The sequence below is a fragment of the Schistocerca nitens genome, chromosome 9 (genome assembly GCF_023898315.1).
Source record: "Schistocerca nitens isolate TAMUIC-IGC-003100 chromosome 9, iqSchNite1.1, whole genome shotgun sequence".
Classification (NCBI taxonomy): domain Eukaryota; kingdom Metazoa; phylum Arthropoda; class Insecta; order Orthoptera; family Acrididae; genus Schistocerca; species Schistocerca nitens.
In genome coordinates this window covers 212,193,241-212,213,634 of record NC_064622.1, presented here as the reverse complement: position 1 = coordinate 212,213,634, position 20,394 = coordinate 212,193,241, and the positions used below count along the sequence as shown (strand labels likewise).

The 20,394-nt window shown below is 40.0% G+C and overlaps 1 protein-coding gene across 1 annotated transcript in view; it reads right to left on the bottom strand.

Annotated features, from left to right (window-relative positions):
- Positions 1–3,233: 3,233 nt before the first annotated feature.
- Positions 3,234–20,394, bottom strand: part of LOC126204130 (odorant receptor Or2-like) — a 61,822-nt gene continuing 44,661 nt past the window's right edge. The window contains exon 5 of the mRNA XM_049938543.1: positions 3,234–3,299. Within this exon, the coding sequence (XP_049794500.1) occupies positions 3,234–3,299 (66 nt within the window). The remainder of the gene's footprint in view (positions 3,300–20,394) is intronic.

The window sequence follows — 20,394 nt, the reverse complement described above, 5'->3', positions numbered from 1 at the left end:
TGGATAGTGTAAGTCTTTCTTTTTTCTGGTTTTATAATCATGAATGTCACTGTTGTTTTTAAACTGGTCCATGTTGTTAAGAACAAATTTTATTAGTGAGTAGATGTATTGTGAGGCTGTTGTAAGAATTCCCAGTCTTTTAAAAAGATGCCTGCAAGATGTGGGACTATTAACCCCACACATTATTCTAACCACTTTCTTTTGAACAGTGAATACTTTTTGTCTAAATGTTGAGTTACCCCAAAATATTATTCCATATGACATCACGGAGTGAAAGAATGTGAGGTATGTTAGCTTACTAATTTCTATATCCTCAAAGTTGGCAATTATTCTGATCATAAAAGTTGCTGAACCTAGTCGCTTTAGGAGATCCAAAATATTAATCCTGCCTCAGGCATGGATGTATATGATGTTCTTAGGTTAGTTAGGTTTAAGTAGTTTTAACGTCTAGGGGACTGATGACCTCAGATGTTAAGTCCCATAGTACTCAGAGCCATTTGAACCATTTTTTCAAGAGAGAAAGCGGATAGAAACCATGTCTATAGAAATTTCGTGTTCCGTGGAGCCTCAGAAGCAAACGATGTAGCCCTGTAGATTCTAAATTACTCATCTCCAGAATATTACTCGTAACAATAGACATCCACCAACACAAATTAAATGTACGCATAAATTGTCAGGATCGCTCATGAAGAAAGAGATGATATCAAGAAAAATATATTCTACAAGGAACTAGAGATAGCGTTGGACATTGTACCACATTAGCACTACGACACCATCCTGGGAGATCTTAGTTCAAAAGTGCCGAAAGGAGCACCTGTCATGGAAACTTACATGATGTGAGCAACGATTAAGTTGGCTAACTTCGACTGTTTCGAGTTTTATGTTTATTCTTTCGTGGTAAATGAAACTTCAGCTTAGTTTGGACTTTGTTCATGAACAGAGCTGTTTTTGCTGTAATTATCAATGTTATTTTCTTATGTGCATAGCTGTATGAATAGAATGTGAATGAAACACATTGGATTTTACACACTGATGATAGGAATCTAGTGATAGTAAAATGCTTATGACATACTGTTTGCCAGTACCTTTGTGTGTTCATACTACTTTAGATGAGAATCACTAATCACTGTCAGAAATTTTTGTTTGTTATGAAGCCTATAGAGGTAAAATTTACAATTAATTTTACAATTCCATTTTTCTCTCTTCAAACTGAAATTAATGTCATTTGTTTTCTTTGTATTCAGTGTGACTTTATTGCATATTGACGAATTTAGATCTCCTGGAAGGTTGCATTTGCTCTGAACACTAGGAGATCTCTTGTTTTCTCAATAACTTTAAGATTTCTGTCACCAGCAAACAGAATCTATTACACATGAATTCGTTCTACTTACATATTGGGAAAGTCACTGAGGTTCATCCGAAGAATTACTGGTCTCAAGATGTTATCTTTACAATCTGTATCAATGTAGTTTCGTTTTGATAAGTGATTCAATGAGAATTTACTTATTTGAGGCCTGTGTTATGTTCGATTTTTTTGTTATTACATAGGTGCGAATGAAATGAGTCCATTGCTACAACTCTTATTCCTAATGATTATAGCTCATTAAGTAGAATCTTACAGTTAACAGTGTCAAAGGCATTTGCAGGACATAAGAATATGCCTGTGAAACATTTATTCTTGTCAAGAGCAAAAAGTTCCACATACTATTTACTTTTTACTTCATTTGATAATTAGTTGCCACTAGTAATGAAATAAAAGTATGAAAAAACTGGTGCTGAATTAGCAAATCAGAAAGTAAAGAACGAATATGGCGGCCCCACTGTAAGTGTCTTACCTAATTTTTATCATTCACTTTTATCAGGTATTTTAAATTTTTTAATACTCCAGCTTATTAGAAATCAGAACTGGTTATGAATTGAAATGTTAAAAATCTGTTGGGATCAAAGACTGGCAAAAATACAGATATTTGTAAAGTTTTTGACTGGTAATTATTACATATCTTCAAATATCTTACAACTATTTTTCTGGAAATATCAGTTCCACAGTAATATTTTATTCATTTTTTACTTAAGTCTGCTTATTTGCTACTATTTTCAGCTTGCTGCTCTTATCTCAGTCAATCCCAATATGACACATTTCATGACAGTCTGCTTCTTTTAAAGGAAGAGAATTTTAAGTGTAAGAACATAGTTAATTCAGTATTTTTTGGAAAAACCGGTTCCATGGTTATACTTTATTTTTTATTTATATGGATTTAAAGTGTTTTTCTATAAATACCAGTTCCCTGGTTACATTTTGTTATATACATATATGTTTGAAAACAAAATAATATGAATATAAATTTAAAGTGTAACTGAGGAACTATTATTTCGCATAAAGTACTATATCTTCTGCAGAGAGACAGGTTTGTACTGTTTGAGAATGTACAAAAAGTTTTCTATCAGCAAACCATTTAATTTAGAATTCAAGTAACTTCTGTTGTAACAAAGTGATGGTAATCTATATACATTAAATATCTGTTTTGTAGGAATAATATTCCATGCTAGATATTACAAAATAAACCTCTTACATTTTCAAAAGTTTAAATTTTTTCAACAATAAAATACAGGGGTAACACTGAGCGTATTGTAGGCAATATAAAAAAGGTTTTAAATATTCTACGTCACATGAAATTGTGTCAATCTGAACATAATGTAAGGTAATGATAACAGAGCCAGTGCTAAGAAGAGTTAAAGGTATGAAAATGAAATTTAGCTTTATCTTGCTGTAGCAAAACACCACTTTCAGTTCTGCTGTATACTATCCTCATAAAATGTTTTTGTGTATTTCTAAAGACATTCAGTTCTCCAGATGAAGCCTAAGGAAACGTGTCTGCTAAGTACAGATAAAATGAAGTGTTAATGTATCATAACCAATACTTATCATCGACATAAGACTTAGTGCATGCATCTGCGCTGTCACATTTACTTCGATGTTTCAGAATACGTTGTGTACACTACATATACAGAAAAAACTCGTTTGTTCTGTTGTACTAGTTCAAATTATTTTGTGTTCTTTCTTTATATCTTATTTTTAAGTTACTTTATACACTAATGGTGCACGTTTACCAATTATAGTAACATAAGCATATTAGTTTGCCACTGCATTTTTTTCTGAAAATTATGTATCTGTAAAAAAAGGTCCTTAAGACTCAGAACAACAATAGCAAACTTACATCAAAACCCACTGCTCTTCAGTTTGTAGAGCGCTTGTTTATTTGACCCAGCAGTGCATAATATGTGTAGGAAGCATTCACCAGCTGCAAGAGAAGAGGCAAAACATGAGAAAATGTTCAAGGGAAGTCAGTAATAAACTTATATGATTTTCTTACAGTTCAGGTAATTTACATACATGAATCAGTAATTTTACAATTAAAAAACTGAAAGAAATTACTATTATCACTATACAACATATTCAATACAAGAGTTTGCAAAATGAGTATAATTCACAGGATAACAAGGAAAAATAGATAATCCAACGTGTAGCTTGAAATACATTCCAAAGAAGGTATACCCACTCCAAGGTGAAGATAAAAGATCTCTGACAATTTGCCATGTGCAATACAGAGAGACAATGGCCCAGGAACAGGCTGACATGGTCATTGTAGATGGACAGGCAAATGGCACTGAGCAGCTGGCTGCACCACTGTACTGCAGAAAGTATTCAAACCACACCACAAAGTGTCTTCAACAGTGATCCGTCGTTTGTGTGAGACAGGCCGGTCTACAGGAATGGGTAACATGAAAGCTAAATGTGTCTAGTACATGGACAGGCCTCGGAGAAACAGGCATTGAACAGTGTAGTACATGATCGCAGTTTCAACAACAGGTGTCCCCCAGCATGAGGTAAGACACATAGCTGTGGAGAACATTCTGCAGTATTATGCTCATCGAACAGCCCATCATGGTATTGGGATATCTGTCGTCTATTCTATTCACAGATGAGGCTACCTTTACAAGGGTTGGTGTCATCACTCTTCATAACACCCTCTAGTGGGCTATGGCGGATCACTCTGGTACCATGGTTGTAAATCACCAGCATCAGTTCAGCCTCATGAAGTGCATGGGGATTACAGACAGATGCCTTGCATATGCGGACTTCCTTCCACAACGCCTACAGCAAGTCATATCTGCACTTCATGAAGGTGGTCAATGTGACTTAGGTGGCAAGAAAAATGAAGTAGCATCTACATGATGGTTCTACAGCTCACGTCTGGATTTCTGCACAGGGGCATCTCAACGACATCTATCCTGGCAAATAGACTGGATGAGTATGTCCACTCACATGGTCTGCCTAGTTGCCAGGCCATACCCTTTAGATATCTACCAGCTGGGTCACTTCAAACAAGCTGTGTATGCACAGGCCATTCTGGACCTGCTGACATTGGAACTAGCCATTCAATTGCATGGTGGTACATCTGAAAATGTACATCCGCCATTTTATGCTTCGAGGCCCATGGGGGCCCGCCACTCTGAATACTTTTTCAACGGTGGTATCGTCACTGTATGTTGTGCACAGTTATATACAAGGTGATGAATTGACAAATACCCTGTAAAACAGACACCATGTATTTCCGGCTTCTGGTCGGACGTCCATATACATACTGCCAGAAAAATGTTAATAAACATGGAAACACGACATCGAATGTTATTCAGTGACGAATATGCCACGTGGGGATAATAGATGTACTTATAATAGTTTCAACTTCGTCCACCACTACCAACTGCGCCATCTGTGTCTATCCTTGAATGGGGAATGCTTACAGCAAAAAGGCTAAGTGTGGAGCAGATGTGTGAAGCAAGCAGGCAGCCATGCCACAGAGATGCGCTCATGCTTCGTACAGGGAACAGCGCGAATTTGAAAGGGATCTGACTGTGGCCTTCGAGTGATGGGATGATCCTTTCGGAAAATTGCCACACGAGCTTGATGTTGTGCATTCATTGTGTAACAATGCTGGTATCAGTAATCACGTGAACATTCTCACTCCTGTAGACGAGGTCTGCCATGGCCATCATATAGTAAGGGTAGCAGTGGCAGATCGTACATGTATAACAGCACAGATAAGAGAGCTTGTGAGCCCCGACGTGTCAACACAAACTATTGCAAACATGTTAGTAGCAGTGGGACTATGGGCCCACACACCTCTCGTTGAAGTTCCACTGACGCCATAGCATCAACGCGCACAGCTAGACTCGTACCGTCAAAGGATTACTTCTAAGAAATAATGGCGCAGCGTGGTCTTTTGTATCGAAAGCGGATTCTGGCTGCACGCAACTGGTCGTCTGCCTGTACAACATAGGCCTGATGATTGCTGCCTTGTAAACTGCATTCGTCCAAGACACACTGGCCTTTCCACAGGCCATATGGTCTGGGGTGACATTACACCTTCAGTGTTTCTGGAGATAACGCTAACCTGCCCTCGGTACTTGCAGACTGCTGTTAGATCTGTTCTTTTCCTGTTCCTGCTACAGAGAGGTGATGTGTCGTTCCACAGGATAATGCTCGCTCACACACTGCCTGGCCGGCCGAAGTGGCCGTGCGGTTAAAGGCGCTGCAGTCTGGAACCGCAAGGCCGCTACGGTCGCAGGTTCGAATCCTGCCTCGGGCATGGATGTTTGTGATGTCCTTAGGTTAGTTAGGTTTAACTAGTTCTAAGTTCTAGGGACTAATGACCTCAGCAGTTGAGTCCCATAGTGCTCAGAGCCATTTGAACCATTTTGCCACACTGCCTGTCAAACTCAGGGTGCTCTGCGAGACATATAAAAACTTTTCTGGCCAGTAAAATCTCTTGACCTATCTCCAGTCGAGCATGTGTGGGATATGATGGGATAAGAAATGACTCGTTCAACTCATCAATTAACAACTCTTACAGCACTACACGGACAAGTCGAGCAGGCATGGCATAACATATCCTGGGACAATATTCACCATGTGCATGATCGACTGGTTACCAAAGTCAGCATGTGCCATTGTCGCCTGTGGAAGCTACACCACATAATAATATGGGTGTTGCAGCATGGGGACCTCAGAACTGGTGGTGCTATCAATCTGTAAATGTTATCATTTCATGTACTCCATACGCACTTTTCCAACAATAAATCTTGAGTCGATTGGAAGCCTTTGTATTACTTTTTCTGGAAGTATATATATATATATATATATATATATATATATATATATATATATATATATATATATATATATATATATATATGCAGGGTGAGTCACCTAACGTTACCGCTTGATATATTTCGTAAACCACATCAAATACTGACGAACCGATTCCACAGACCGAACGTGAGGAAAGGGGCTAGTGTAATTAGTTAATACAAAGCATACAAAAATGCACGGAAGTATGTTTTTTAACACAAACCTACGTTTTTTAAATGGAACCACGTTAGTTTTGTTAGCACATCTGAACATACAAACAAATACGTAATCAGTGCCGTTTGTTGCATTGTAAAATGTTAATTACATCCGGAGATATTGTAACCTAAAGTTGACGCTTGAAACCTCCGACGTTAAGTTGCGTGTTGTAACAAACACGGGCCACGGTCGGCGAGCAGAATCTGCAGGGACATGTCTACGATGACGACCGTGTTTACGAGTGTGGCTGTAGTGCACTGTTGTGGTTTGGTGTAGCTGTCGCAGTGTCCGAATGTAGCGCTTGCTGCTATTGTTATTCTGCATTCGTCTCCGCACGCATGTTACCAGACGTCTGTGATAGTGTAGTGTTGTAGGAACTGTGACCCTGGTGTATTCGAACTCTGAAAAGGCGGAGATAATACTCATCTATGGCGAGTGTCGACAAAATGCAGCTGAAGCCTGCAGGGTGTATGCAGAACGGTACCCGGACAGAGAGCATCCAACGTGCCGCACATTGCAAAACATGTACCGCCAACTGTATGCAACAGGTATGGTCGTAGCACGCAAACGGGTCCGTAACAGGCCCGTCACAGGAGAAGCGGGTGCAGTTGGTGTGTTAGCTGCTGTTGCCATGAACCCACACCTGAGTACACGGGACATTGCGAGAGCCGGTGGACTGAGTCAAAGTAGTGTCATGCGCATACTGCATCGTCACCGCTTTCACCCGTTTCATGTGTCGCTACATCAGCAATTACATGGTGATGACTTTAATCATCGAGTGAAATTCTGTCAATGGACATTAACAGAGAATGCGTTGCAGTTATACCTGTTTACCGATGAAGCGGGTTCCACAAACCACGGGGCAGTGAATCTACGGAACATGCATTACTGGTCCATGGACAATCCTCGCTGGCTCAGACAGGTAGAGCGACAGCGACCATGGACTGTAAATGTATGGTGCGGAATCATTGGCGACCACCTCATTGGTCCTCACTTCATTGCAGGGGTCCAAACAGCTGCAACATACATCGCGTTTCTACAGAATGATCTGCCAACGTTGCTCGAAAATGTCCCACTGGAAACGCGTCGACGTATGTGGTATCAGCATGATGGTGCACCTGCACATTCCGCAATTAAAACTACGCTGACCCTTGACAGGATGTTCGACGGGCGTTTCATAGGACGTAGAGGACGCATAAATTGGCCAGCCCATTCTCCCGATCTTACACCTCTGGACTTCTTTCTGTAGGGTACGTTAAAGGAGAATGTGTACCGTGATGTGCCTACAACCCCAGAGGATATGAAACAACGTATTGTGGCAGCCTGCGGCGACATTACACCATATGTACTGCGGCGTGTACGACATTCATTACGCCAGAGATTGCAATTGTGTGCAGCAAATGATGGCCACCACATTGAACATCTATTGGCCTGACATGTCGGGACACTCTCTATTCCACTCCGTAATTGAAAACAGAAACCACGTGTGTAAGTGTACCTCACCCCTCATGGTAATGTACATGTGTGTCAGTGAAAAAGACCAATAAAAAGGTGTTAGCGTGTGCACGTAATGTGCTGTTCCAGTTTCTTCTGTACCTAAGGTCCATCACCGTTCCCTTTGGATCCCCACGTATTTCGGTGCTCTCCGATACACACGATCGAACAGCGGAGGAGTGGTACTCAAGCGTCAACTTTAGGTTACAATATCTCCGGATGTAATTAACATTTTACAATGCAACAAATGGCACTGATTACGTATTTGTTTATATGTTCAGATGTGATAACAAAACTAACGGGGTTCCATTTAAAAAAACGTAGGTTTGTGTTAAAGAACATACTTCCGTGCATTTTTTTATGGTTTGTATTAAACATTTACGCTAGCCCCTCTCATCACGTTCGGTCTGTGGAATCGATTCGTCAGTATTTGATGTGGTTTACGAAATATATCCAGCGGTAAAGTTAGGTGACTCACCTTTTATATATATATATATATATATATATATATATATATATATATATATATATATATATATATATATATATATATATATATATATATATATATGAAAAAAGTTTTGCATCACCCTGGTTCCCAGAACTCCTGAAGATAGACGCTGACTGTGGAATTGTATCACAGACACAGTACCTTTGACTGTTCAAAGATGTCACTAAAGCTGCCCAAAGATCTAAACAACCATGCATGAGCAGCGCCTATTAGACGGAGGGTATCCGACAGCCGATCAGTTCTAGTCATTCCACCCGGAAGGAGGTACACAGTTTGTGTTGCTTGTAGTTCAACCATGCCTAAAAGGTCAATACCGCGGTTAGATCGCGTCCGTATTGTTACTTTGTGCCAGGAAGGGCTCTCAACAAGGGAAGTGTCCAGGCGTCTCAGAGTGAACGAAAGCGATGTTGTTCGGACATGGAGGAGATACAGAGGGACAGGAACTGTCGATGACATGCCTCGCTCAGGCCACTCATGGGATACTACTGCATTGGATGACCGCTACTTACAGCGAAGGAACCCTTGCAGCAACATCAACATGTTGAATAATCCTTTTCATGCAGCCACACGAAGTCCTGTTACGACTCAAACTGTGCATAATGAGCGACCTTACTCCCAACGTCCATGGCTAGGTCCATCTTTGCAACCACGACACCATGCAGCGTGGTACAGGTGGACCCAACAACATGACTAATGGACCGCTCAGGATTGGCATCACGTTCTCTTCACCGATGAGTGTCGCATATCTCTTCAACCAGACAATCGACGGAGAGGTGTTTGGAGTCAACCCGGTCAGGCTGAAACCCTTAGGCACACTATAGATCGAGTGCAGCAAGGTGGAGGTTCCCTGATGTTTTGGGGTGGCATTATCTGAGGCCGACGTACGCCGCTGGTAGTCATGGAAGGCGCCGTAACGGCTGTACGACGTGTGAATGCCATCCTCCGACCGACAGTGCAACCATATCGGCAGCATATTGGCGTCACATTCGTCTTCATGGACGACAATTTGCGCCCCCATTGTGCATATCTTGTGAATGACTTCCTTCAGGATAACGACATCGCTCGACTAGAGTGGTCAGCATGTTCTCCAGATATGAACCCTATCGAACATGCCTGGGATACATTGAAAACGGCTTTTTATGGACGACATGAGCCACCAATCGCTCCAAGGGACCTACGCCGAATCGCTGTTGAGGACTGCGACAATTTGGACCAACAGTGCCTTGATGAACTTGTGGATAGTACGCCACGACGAATACGGTCATGCATCAATGCAAGGGGACGTGCTACTGGCAAGGGAACCTCCCCATCGCACCCCCCTCAGATTTAGTTATAAGTTGGCACAGTGGATAGGCCTTGAAAAACTGAAAACAAATCAATTGAGAAAACAGGAAGAAGTTGTGTGGAACTGTGAAAAAATAAGCAAAATATACAAACTAAGTAGTTCATGGGAAGATATGCAATGTCAAGGACACTGGGAACGCAGGAGCGCCGTGGTCTCGTGATAACGTGAGCAGCTGCGGAACGAAAGGTCCTTGGTTCAAATCTTCCATCGAGTGAAAAGTTTAATTTTTCATTTTCAGTTTATGTGACAAACTCTTATATTTTCATCACTTTTTTGGGAGTGATTATCACATCCACAAGAAAACTTAAATCGGGCAAGGTAGAAGAATCTTTTTACCCCTTCGCCAAGTGTAGAAGTTAGGTGGGTCGACAACATATTCCTGTCATGTGACGCATATGCCGTCACCAGTGTCGTATAGAATATATCAGATGTGTTTTCCTGTGGAGGAATCGGTTGACCTATGACCTTGCGATCAAATGTTTTCGGTTCCCATTGAAGAGGCACGTCCTTTCGTCTACTAATCACACGGTTTTGCGATGCGGTCGCAAAACACAGACACTAAACTTATTACAGTGAACAGAGACAACAATGAACGAACGAACAGATAATAACCATGCAAAAATAAAGAAAATAAAATTTTCACTCGAGGGAAGACTTGAACCAAGGACCTCTCGTTCAGCAGCTGCTCACGCTACCACGGGACCACGACGCTCCTGAGCTCATTTTGTCCATGATGTTGCCTATGCGACCCGTGGACTACTCAGTTTGTATATTTTGCTTATTTTTTCACAGTTCCACACAACTTCTTCCTGTTTTCTCAACTGATCTGTGTTCAGTTTATCAAGGCCTATCCACTGTGCCAACTTATAACTAAATATGAGGGGGTGCGATGGGGAGGTTCCCTTGTGGGTATTAGAGGTACAGGTGTGTACAGCACCACCTCTGAAGGTCTCGCTATATGGTGGCACAATACGCAATGTGTGGTTTTCATGAGCAATAAAAGGGGCGGAAATGATGATAATGATCTCTATTCCAATTTTCTGTACAGGTTCTGGAACTCTCGGAATCGAGGTGATGCAAAAAATTTTTGGTATATATGCTTTTGAAAAATCAGTGTTTCAGGTTATGAAGTTCCCATAGTCATCAATAAGATTACCAGATACGTATAAAAAATTACTTACCGAATATTAACCGAGATATTTAGTATAGTTTGCTGTATTTTGGTGTTTATGGCACACATGTCTTGCATATGCTACATATTAAGTAGTATTATATGCATACTCATGCCCTCATGAATGTTTATCAACACTATGGTAATGATTATAGGCCAAAGCAATGAAATAAAATTTCTACCACAGCTGGGATTCGGACTGAGGCGTTGTACTATGTAGACAGATGCAATAACAACTGTGTTACCCTGGCACTGGCTCTAATGCAGTTGCACAGATTACTCTAATAAGTGTCCCTCCATAATACAGACTCCAATACTCTCCTCAACTCATCTTGATTTTCGTCTTCTTAACTCATATTGGTATTGCACAGGCTCTCCAGTATTGGAATAGTACATTAGCATTGAACGAAATGGGGTAATGTTGGCTGTACCTCTGGCGTAAATGATATATTGAATATGAAATTATATGTTGGAAAGACATATTAAGTCTCAGCTTTATCAGTGACAACAAATACAGACTGAAGCAATGGATTAAAATTTGTATCAACGGCAGAACATATAATCTCATATGATTTATGTATAACCTATGTTTGAGGTACAGGCAGGAGTATTCCCTTTTTTGTGCAATGCTAAGTTGCTATTACAGTACTAGAGAACTTCTGCAACACTGATACAAGTTAAAAAAGGGAACATCAAGACGGGCTGAGGTGTGAAACGTTGTTTGTATTAGGGAGGGAGATGTACTAAGATAATCTGTGTGCACCGAGTTATACTCAGTAGTTAACTATGTGACACAAATCCACTTACATTTTGTCTGCATCCAAGGATGCTACGAAATTAAAGTTTAAAACATGAAGGCACTATTTGGAACATCAACTGAAATGGATGAGTAAACAAAGTTAACTCACATCTTAGCTCATCAACTTCAAATTCAATATCACTGAAAAGTAGTACTTTTAATCAATGTCGTCTTGGAACCTTAGAATATAGCCACAATGTAATATGCAACAAACTCAGAGACTTTCGTCGTGGAAAGATATCAAAAGCAAACTTTCAAAACCTAAATTTCATATTAATTACTTTCTACTTACGACTGAGAGAGCGTTTCTTTTGTTATAAATATGAAGTGATGTATGTTAGCACTGATGGTTCTGTAATTAACAAATTTCTATTTATCTTTCCTTATAATTATTAAGTGATCCTTACTACTGGAATTCGACAGTGAGTAATGGAGAGACTAGCAATTATTAATTATATAAAAAATTCAGTCTGGAATTTATTGTATCAGTTCGAAAAAAAAACTGTTTATTTTTCGTTATTAAAACTCGAATGTGACAACTTTATGAGTGTGCAAGCAAATTTCCACCATTACTACAGGTCATGAAATACTTAATGTCAGATTGGACAAAAACTTCGTTTCGCAATGATTTTGTCTTGTAATCAAATGACAGACAGATTCTGCTAAACTGCAATAATCCATTAAAAGACACCGCTACTGAGCTTTCTACAAACAAAGCCATGAAATAGTTGGAATTCGTCCCTTATCATTTATTTCAAACTTGCTAATACCTTTTTATAGTATCGAAAGTCACAATAAATCGTGTAAAACAGTTTTCAAAGCTTACAGATTATAGTTTTCGATGCAGTAAATGTTCATAAATTTAAAGGGACGGAACATGGTTTTAGTTACTACACAGGACATCCAAAGAAAGAACATAAACTCTGAGTTACCCTTCAGTGGCTAAGAGCTATAACCAGTGCAATACTCAGAGGTGACAGCTGGTAACCTGTGTTTTGTTGTTTGTATTTACCTTTTTCATAACTTGTTTAATTTTATGCAGCCAGTGTTTCCTCTTAATCTAATGAACTTGTTGGTGGATGACATTATTTTATTCACTGGCAGTTGTGATAAATGTCGTTGAGTGATCAAATTTAAAGCCATAGAAGAATAATTTCATAAATCTTGATTTCTAAATTTGCATGGTTTTCATCTGGTTGAGAAGAAATACAAGGCCAGCCAGTTACTTTAAGTTTTTGTTCATGTTTCACTTAAGATTTATATCTTTTTCGATTAACAGATGAAAAAAGTAAATACCTATTATTTTTTGAACTCTTAAGGCTAGGCAAAACCTAGCTGTAACCTGATCCCACTGAGTGCAATATCGTGTGAAATCATCAAAACAACTGGTCCATCAAATCATATCAAGTGCGTAATGCAAATTCATATCTTGATTTCAACACAGGGGTCCTGTTATTGGGATATATCATTTTTCAGGCTGTAAGTGCTACTGCCAGTCATACTACAGCAGATGTAAATATTGCACAAGGAGCTAACGAAAATCGAATTATGTTCCGTGAAATAAATATTTATTAGCTTGGAAACTACCTTTTCGTAAATTACTTCTTATGTACGAAAGACGTTACAAAGTTACTGACATGGTTCCTGAAAGTGAGATGGTTTACCAATGAAGATCATAGTGAGAAAGGGAACTTTCCCCAGGGGGAACATTTAGTGAATGCGCTTTGGAATGTTGTTATTGTTGGTGTGGCCTTCAGTCCGGAGACTGGTTTGATTCAGCTCTCCATGTTACTCTATCCTGTGTAAGCCACTTAATCTCCGAATATCTTCTCCAACCTACATCCTTCTGAATCTGCTTACCGTATTTCTCTCTGGGTCACCCTGTATGATTTTCACGCTCCACAGATCCCTACAATACTTTGATGTTTGAGAATGGATCCTATCAACCGATTCCTTCTTTCAGTCAAGTTGTGCCACAAGTTTCTTTTCTCTCCAGTTCTGTTTGGTAGTTGCTCACTGGTTACGTGATCTACATATCAAATCCTTAGCATCCTTCTGCAACACCACATTTCAAAAGTTTCTATTCTCTTCTTCTCTTAACTGTTTATCACCCTGCGCGGCTGGTACTGGCGGAGGTTCGAGTCCTCCCTCGGGCATGGGTGTGTGTGTTAGTCCTTAAAATAGTTTAGGTTAATTAGTGTGTAAGCTTAGGGACTGAAGACCTTAGAAGTTAAGTCCCATAAGATTTCACACACATTTAAACATTTTTTTAATCACCCATGTTTTACTTCCGTACATGGCTACACTCCAGACAAATACCTTCAGAAAAGACTTTCTAGTACTGAAGTCTATATTTCATGTTAACAAATTTCTCTTCTTCAGAAACGCTATTATTGTCAGTGTCAGTCGATATTTTAAATCCTCTCTAATTCAGCCAACATCAGATATTTTGCCACCCAAATACCAAAACTTATTTACTACCTTTAAGTGTCTAGCGTCCTAACCTAATCTCTCCAACATTATGTAATTTAATTCGACTACCCTTCGTTAGCCTCGTTTTGCTTTTGTTGATTTCCGTCTTATATCCTCTCAAGACACTGCCCACTCCATTCAACTGCTCTTCCAGGCCCTTTGCTGTCTCTGACAGAATCACAATATCATCGGCAAACCTCTGAGTTTTTATTTTTTCTCCTTGGGCTCTAATTCCTAGCCCAAATTTTTCTTTGCTTTGCTTCACTGCTTGCTCAATGCACAGATTGAGTAACATTGGGAGTAGGTTACAACGTGTCTCACTTCCTTCTCAACTACTGCTTCTCTTTCATGCCTCTCAACACATACGACCGCCGTCTGGTTGCTGTAGAAGTTGTAAACAGTCTTCCAGTCCCTGTATTTTACACCTGCAACCTTCAGAATTTAAAAGAGAGTATTCCAGTCGACATTGTCAAATGCATTTTCTATCTTTTTTGTCATCAGTCTTATGACTGGTTTTATGCGGCCCGCCACGAATTCCTCTCCTGTGCTATCCTCTTCATCTCAGAGTAGCACTTGCAACCTACGTCCTCAGTTATTTGCTGGATGTATTCCAGTCTCTGTCTTCCTCTACATTTTTTGCCCTCTACAGCTCACTCTAGTAACATGGAAGTCATGCCCTCATTTCTTAACAGATGTCCTATCATCCTCCATTTCAGTGTTTTCCACATGTTCCTTTCCTCTCCGATTCTGTGCAGAACCTCCTCATTCCTTACCTTATCAGTCCACCTAATTATCAACATTCGTCTTTAGCACCACATCTCAAATCCTTCGATTCTCTTCTGTTCCGGTTTTCCCACAGTCCATATGTCACTGCCATACAGTGCTGTACACCAGACGTACATTCTGAGTACTCTCGTCCTCAAATTAAAGCCGATATTTGATACTATTATAGTAAACTTCTCTTGGCCAGGAATGCCCTTTTGCCATTGCTAGTCTGCTTTTGATGTCCTCCTTACTCCGTCCGTCATTGGTTATTTTACTGCTTAGGTAGCAGAATTCCTTAACTTCATCTCCTTCGTGACCATCAATCCTGATGTTAAGTTTCTCGCTGTTCTCATTTCTACTACTTGTCATTAGTTTCTTCTTTCATCGATGTACTCTCAGCCCATACTCTGTACTCGTTAGATTGTTCATTCCGTTCAGCAGATCATGTAATTCTTCTTCACTTTCACTCAGGACAGCAATGTCATCAGCGCATCGTATCATTGATATCCTTTCACCTTGAATTTGAATTCCACTCCTGATCCCTTCTTCTATTTCCATCATTGCTTCCTCGATGTACAGATTGAACAGTAGAGGCGAAAGGCTACATCCCTGTCTTACACCCTTTTTAATACGAGCACTTCGTTCATGGTCGTCCACTCTTTTTATTTCCTCTTGGCTGTTGTACATATCCTATATTGCCCGTCCCTCCCTATAGCTTACCCCTACTTTTTTCAGAATTTCGAACACCTTGCCCCAGTTTACGTTGTCGAACACTTCTTCCAGGTTGACGAATCCTATGAACGTGTCTTGATTTTTCTTTAGTCTTGCTTCCATTATAAACCGCAAAGTCAGAATTGTCTCTCTCGTGCCTTTACCTTACCTAAAGCCAAACTGATCGTCATCTAGCGCATCCTCAATTTTCTTCCCATTTTTCTGTATATTATCCTTTAAGCAACTTGGATGCATAAGCTATTAAGCTTATTGTGCGATAATTCGCGCACTTGTCAGCTCTTGCAGTCTTCGGAATTGTGTGGATGATGCTTTCCCGAAAGTCAGATGGTATGTCGCCATACTCATACATTCTACACACCAACGTGAATAGTCGTTTTGTTGCCACTTCCAATAATGATTTTAGAAATTCTGATGGCATATTTTCTATCCCTTCTGCCTTATTTGAGTTAAGTCCTATAAAGCTCTTTTAAATTCAGGTTCTAATACTGGATCCCCTATCTCTTCTATATAGACTCGTGTTTCCTCTATCACATCAGACAGATCTTGATAGAGGATTTCAGTGTATTCTTTCCACCTATCGGTTCTCTCCTCTGCATTTAACAATGGAATTGCCGTTGCACTCTTAATATTATAATATTGCTTTTAATGCCACCCAAGGTTGTTTTGATTTTCCTGTATGCTGAGTATGTCTTTCCGACAATCATTTATTTTTCGATGTCTTCACATTTTTCTCGGAGCCATTTCGTCTTAGCTTCCCTGCACTTCGTATTTTTTCATTCCTCAGAGACTTGTATTTCTGTATTCCTGAGTTTCCCGGAACATTTTTGTAAGTCCTCCTTTCATGAATCAATTGAAGTATTTATTCTGTTACCCACTGTTTCTTCACAGTTACCTTCTTTGTAGCTATGTTTTCCCTCCCAACTTCTGTGATGGCCCTTTTTGGAGATGTCCATTCCTCTTCGGCTGTACTGCGTATTGAGCTATTCCTTATTGCTGTATCTATATCCTTAGAGAACTTCAACGATATCTCATCATTCCTTAGTACTTCCGTATCCCACTTTTTGCGTATTGATTCTTCCTGACTAATGTCTTAAAACTTCAGCCTACTCTTCCTCACTACTATATTATGATCTGAGTCTATATCTGCTCCTGGGTACACCTTACAATCCAGTATCAGATTTCGGAGTCTGACTGACGATGATGTAATGTAACTGAAATCTTCCCGTATCACCTGGCCTTTTCTAAGCGTACCTCCTTCTCTTGTGATTCTTGAACAGAGTATTCGCTATTACTTGCTGAAACTTTTTACATAACTTAATTAGTCTTTCTCCTCTCTCATTCTTTGTACCAAGCCCATATTCTGTTGTAAACTTTTCTTCTACTCCTTCTCCTACAACTGCATTCCAGTCCACCATGACTATTGGATTTTCATCTCCCTGTACATACTGTATAAGCCTTTCAGTACCGTCATACACTATCTCTGTCTCTTCACTTTCAGCTTGCGACGTCGGCATGTATACCTGAACTAACGTTCTCGTTGTTGGCTTGAAGCCGATTCTGATAAGAACAACTCTGTCACCGAACTGTTCACAGTAACACACTCTCTGCCCTACTTTCCTATTCACAACAAATCCTACTCCCGTTATACCATTTTCTGATGCTGTTGATATTACCCTGTACTCATCTGACTAGAAATTCTTGCCATCTTTTCGCTTCACTTCACTGACCCCTACTATATAAATGGTGTTTGGTCTAAAGTCATACTTTCTGATCGTATATTAATTGCTGTTGTAATAAAGTTTACTGCACCAAGAATTGATGATATACCTGCTAAGTGTAGTGAAAAAATGGCTAGATCTACAAATGCACCTTGAGGCTTTGCATCTTCCTTTTCAGATTTTCTAGTATCCCTATCAAGCTCACGCTACTGTCATTCCACGCCCCGATACGTAGAACTTTGCCCTTTAGTTGGTTATTTAGTCTTTTTCTTATGATCACTTCCCTCTTGGTAATCCTCTTCCAGCGACCCAACTGGGCGGACTATTCCAGAACGTTTTGCGAATGGAGAGATTATCGTGACTCTTTTGCAGTTACAGGCCTCATTTCCAGTGGATGCACGTCATGTGTATTTAATGCAGTGGTTTCCATTGCGTTTTGAATCCTCATGCCATTGGTCGTTTCTGATTCTTCAGCCTTTAGGGGCAGTATCCCACCCGCAACTACAGGAGTGCACCCTGGACCTCTGTCCGCTCCTCCGTCCAGTTTCAGAAGGGCTATCGCAGAATATGGATGAATTATTATGCCGGAAGTTTTCGGCCACCAATGCTGATTATTAATCAGCTGTGAACCCGGGACAGACGACGTTTTGATTACTGCACAATCACGCTACCCCAAGATCACTAATATTCTTTACAGAACAAGAAAAGGAAAGTGGTAGAAACCGACCTCGGTAAACATCAGTTTGGACTTCGGTGAAATGTAGGAACACGAGAGGCAATACTGGCTTTACTGCTTATCAGAAGATAGGTTAAGAAAAGGCAAACCTAAGTTTATAGCTCCCGTGGTCTAGAAACAAAATAGTTGTTAGTGTCTGTGCTGACGATATAGGGGTCATCATAAGGAATAATGAAGAGGTAACCATGCTAGCAACAGTGTCTGATACGTACTGTAGAGCATCTGGTGCCAATGCTAACGAAAAAAAAGTAAGCTGTTGAATCTCAGAGGTTTTGATAATATCAACGTCGAGTGGACAAAATTATTCCGACAACATAAAACACTTGGGATCACCCTGACAGCATGTCCTGGCCGTTGACGTAAATTCAGGCAGTGTACTTTCCTCATCGTGTTGTCGCTGTCCAGCACGATGTGTAGTTTGACAGCACAATGTATAATTGGTTGTGGGCCATAGTACCTTCTACGTTGTTCCATTGAACTCCCTGTTATGTGCTAAACGGGTGTAGCGGAAGTTATCCTGTCGCTTGGTCCGTTGACTGTCTGTCGGTTGGCTGGTCGTCGGGTCGAGAATGGTTGGGCCGCGTGCCTGTCTCACCTAAGCGAGCGTTAGTGTTTGAATTCCCTCGGAAACTTCTGAGCGCCGTTTGGTATACTACCTTTTCTTATTTCTTGTTGTTGTTTGTATGGCTTCTAGCCCATTTTTAAATTAAGGTTGTTTTGCCCTTAAGGCATAAGATTGTTTGGGCCTTCAGCCTGATTTAAAGAACTGTTTCAAGTAAGGCCTTTGGCTTTTTAAAAGTTTAATTTAGTTGAGTCTTAAGTGATGGGCCTTCAGCTGATTTTGAATTAAAGTTGTTTTGTTCTTAAGGTGTCAGATTGTTTGGTCCTTCAGAATAATTAAAGAACTGTTTTAAGGGAAGGCCTTTCGCCTTTTAAAAATTTATTTTGGTTTGAGTCTTAAGTGATGGGCCTTCAGCGGATTTTTAAATTACAGTTGTTTTCTCTTTAGCTGTCAGATTGTTTGGGCCTTCAGTCTAATTAAAAGAACTGATTTAAGATAAGACCTTCTGCCTTTTAAATTTCTGATTTTGGTCTGAGTCTTAAATTATTGGCTTTCAACCGATTTTAAATTAAAGTGGTCTTGCACTTCAGGCATGATATTGTATGGCGTATTCAGCCGGTCATTAAGTTCAAAAAATTAATGCTTTTTTTGAAAACAAAAATTTTTTTCTTTGCTGTTGTAATGTTTCGTCAAACAAATAAAGTTGTATGTTCCAGTGTAACTGACAGCCACTTATTTTGGCCTCTTTTGACATTTTAAACTACCAGTCCTGTCCTGCGGGTTTAGCAGGGCGTCTCAAGCATTTTATGGTAACGAAACATGGACTGTGGAAAAACAGGAACAGAAGAGGCATTTGAGATGTGGTGCTACACAAGAATGTTGGAAACTGTAAGGTAAGGAATGAGGAGGTTCTGCGTAGAACTGGAGAGGAAAGGAATATGTGGAAAACACTGACAACAGATGGCCATCTGTTAAGACACCAGGGAATGACTTGCATGGTACTAGAGGGAACTGCAGAGGCCGAAATCTGTAGAGGAAGACAGAGATTGTATTACACCCAGCAAATAACTGAGGACGTAGGTTTCAGATGCTACTCTGAGATGAAGAGGTTGATACAGGAGAGGAATTCTTGGCGGGCCCCGTGAAACCAGTACGTAGAGTGATCACTCAAAAAAAAAAGTTTGTGTTTGTATTTTGCAACCCTGACTTATTAAAACTAACACAACGTTAACTCTCATGTGTTAATTTCATGTACAAAGCTGTATATTTACCTACTAAAATGTACTTTAAAAAACGTCAATGATTATCTGGACTATTATATCTATGGATGCAGCGAATATTATCGAGAGGTTTGTTACTGTTTATGTTTATGAGCAGGCAACTTCATTGTATACTAAGATAAACAGGTGCTGCAAAAATGCAACAACAACCAAAGAAAATAAATTGCTCCTAACCTTTCGTATCCTACCGGACATTAAGTCCAAAGATAAAAAAGGTCACCTGCTTGTAACAGTAATTTCTTTGACCAAGACAATTTGACACTTAGCCAACTGTCATTCAAAATGGTTCAAATGGCTCTGAGCACTATGGGACTTAACTTCTGAGGTCATCAGTCCCCTAGAACTTAGAACGACTTAAACCTAACTAACCTAAGGACGTCACACACATCCATGCTCGAGGCAG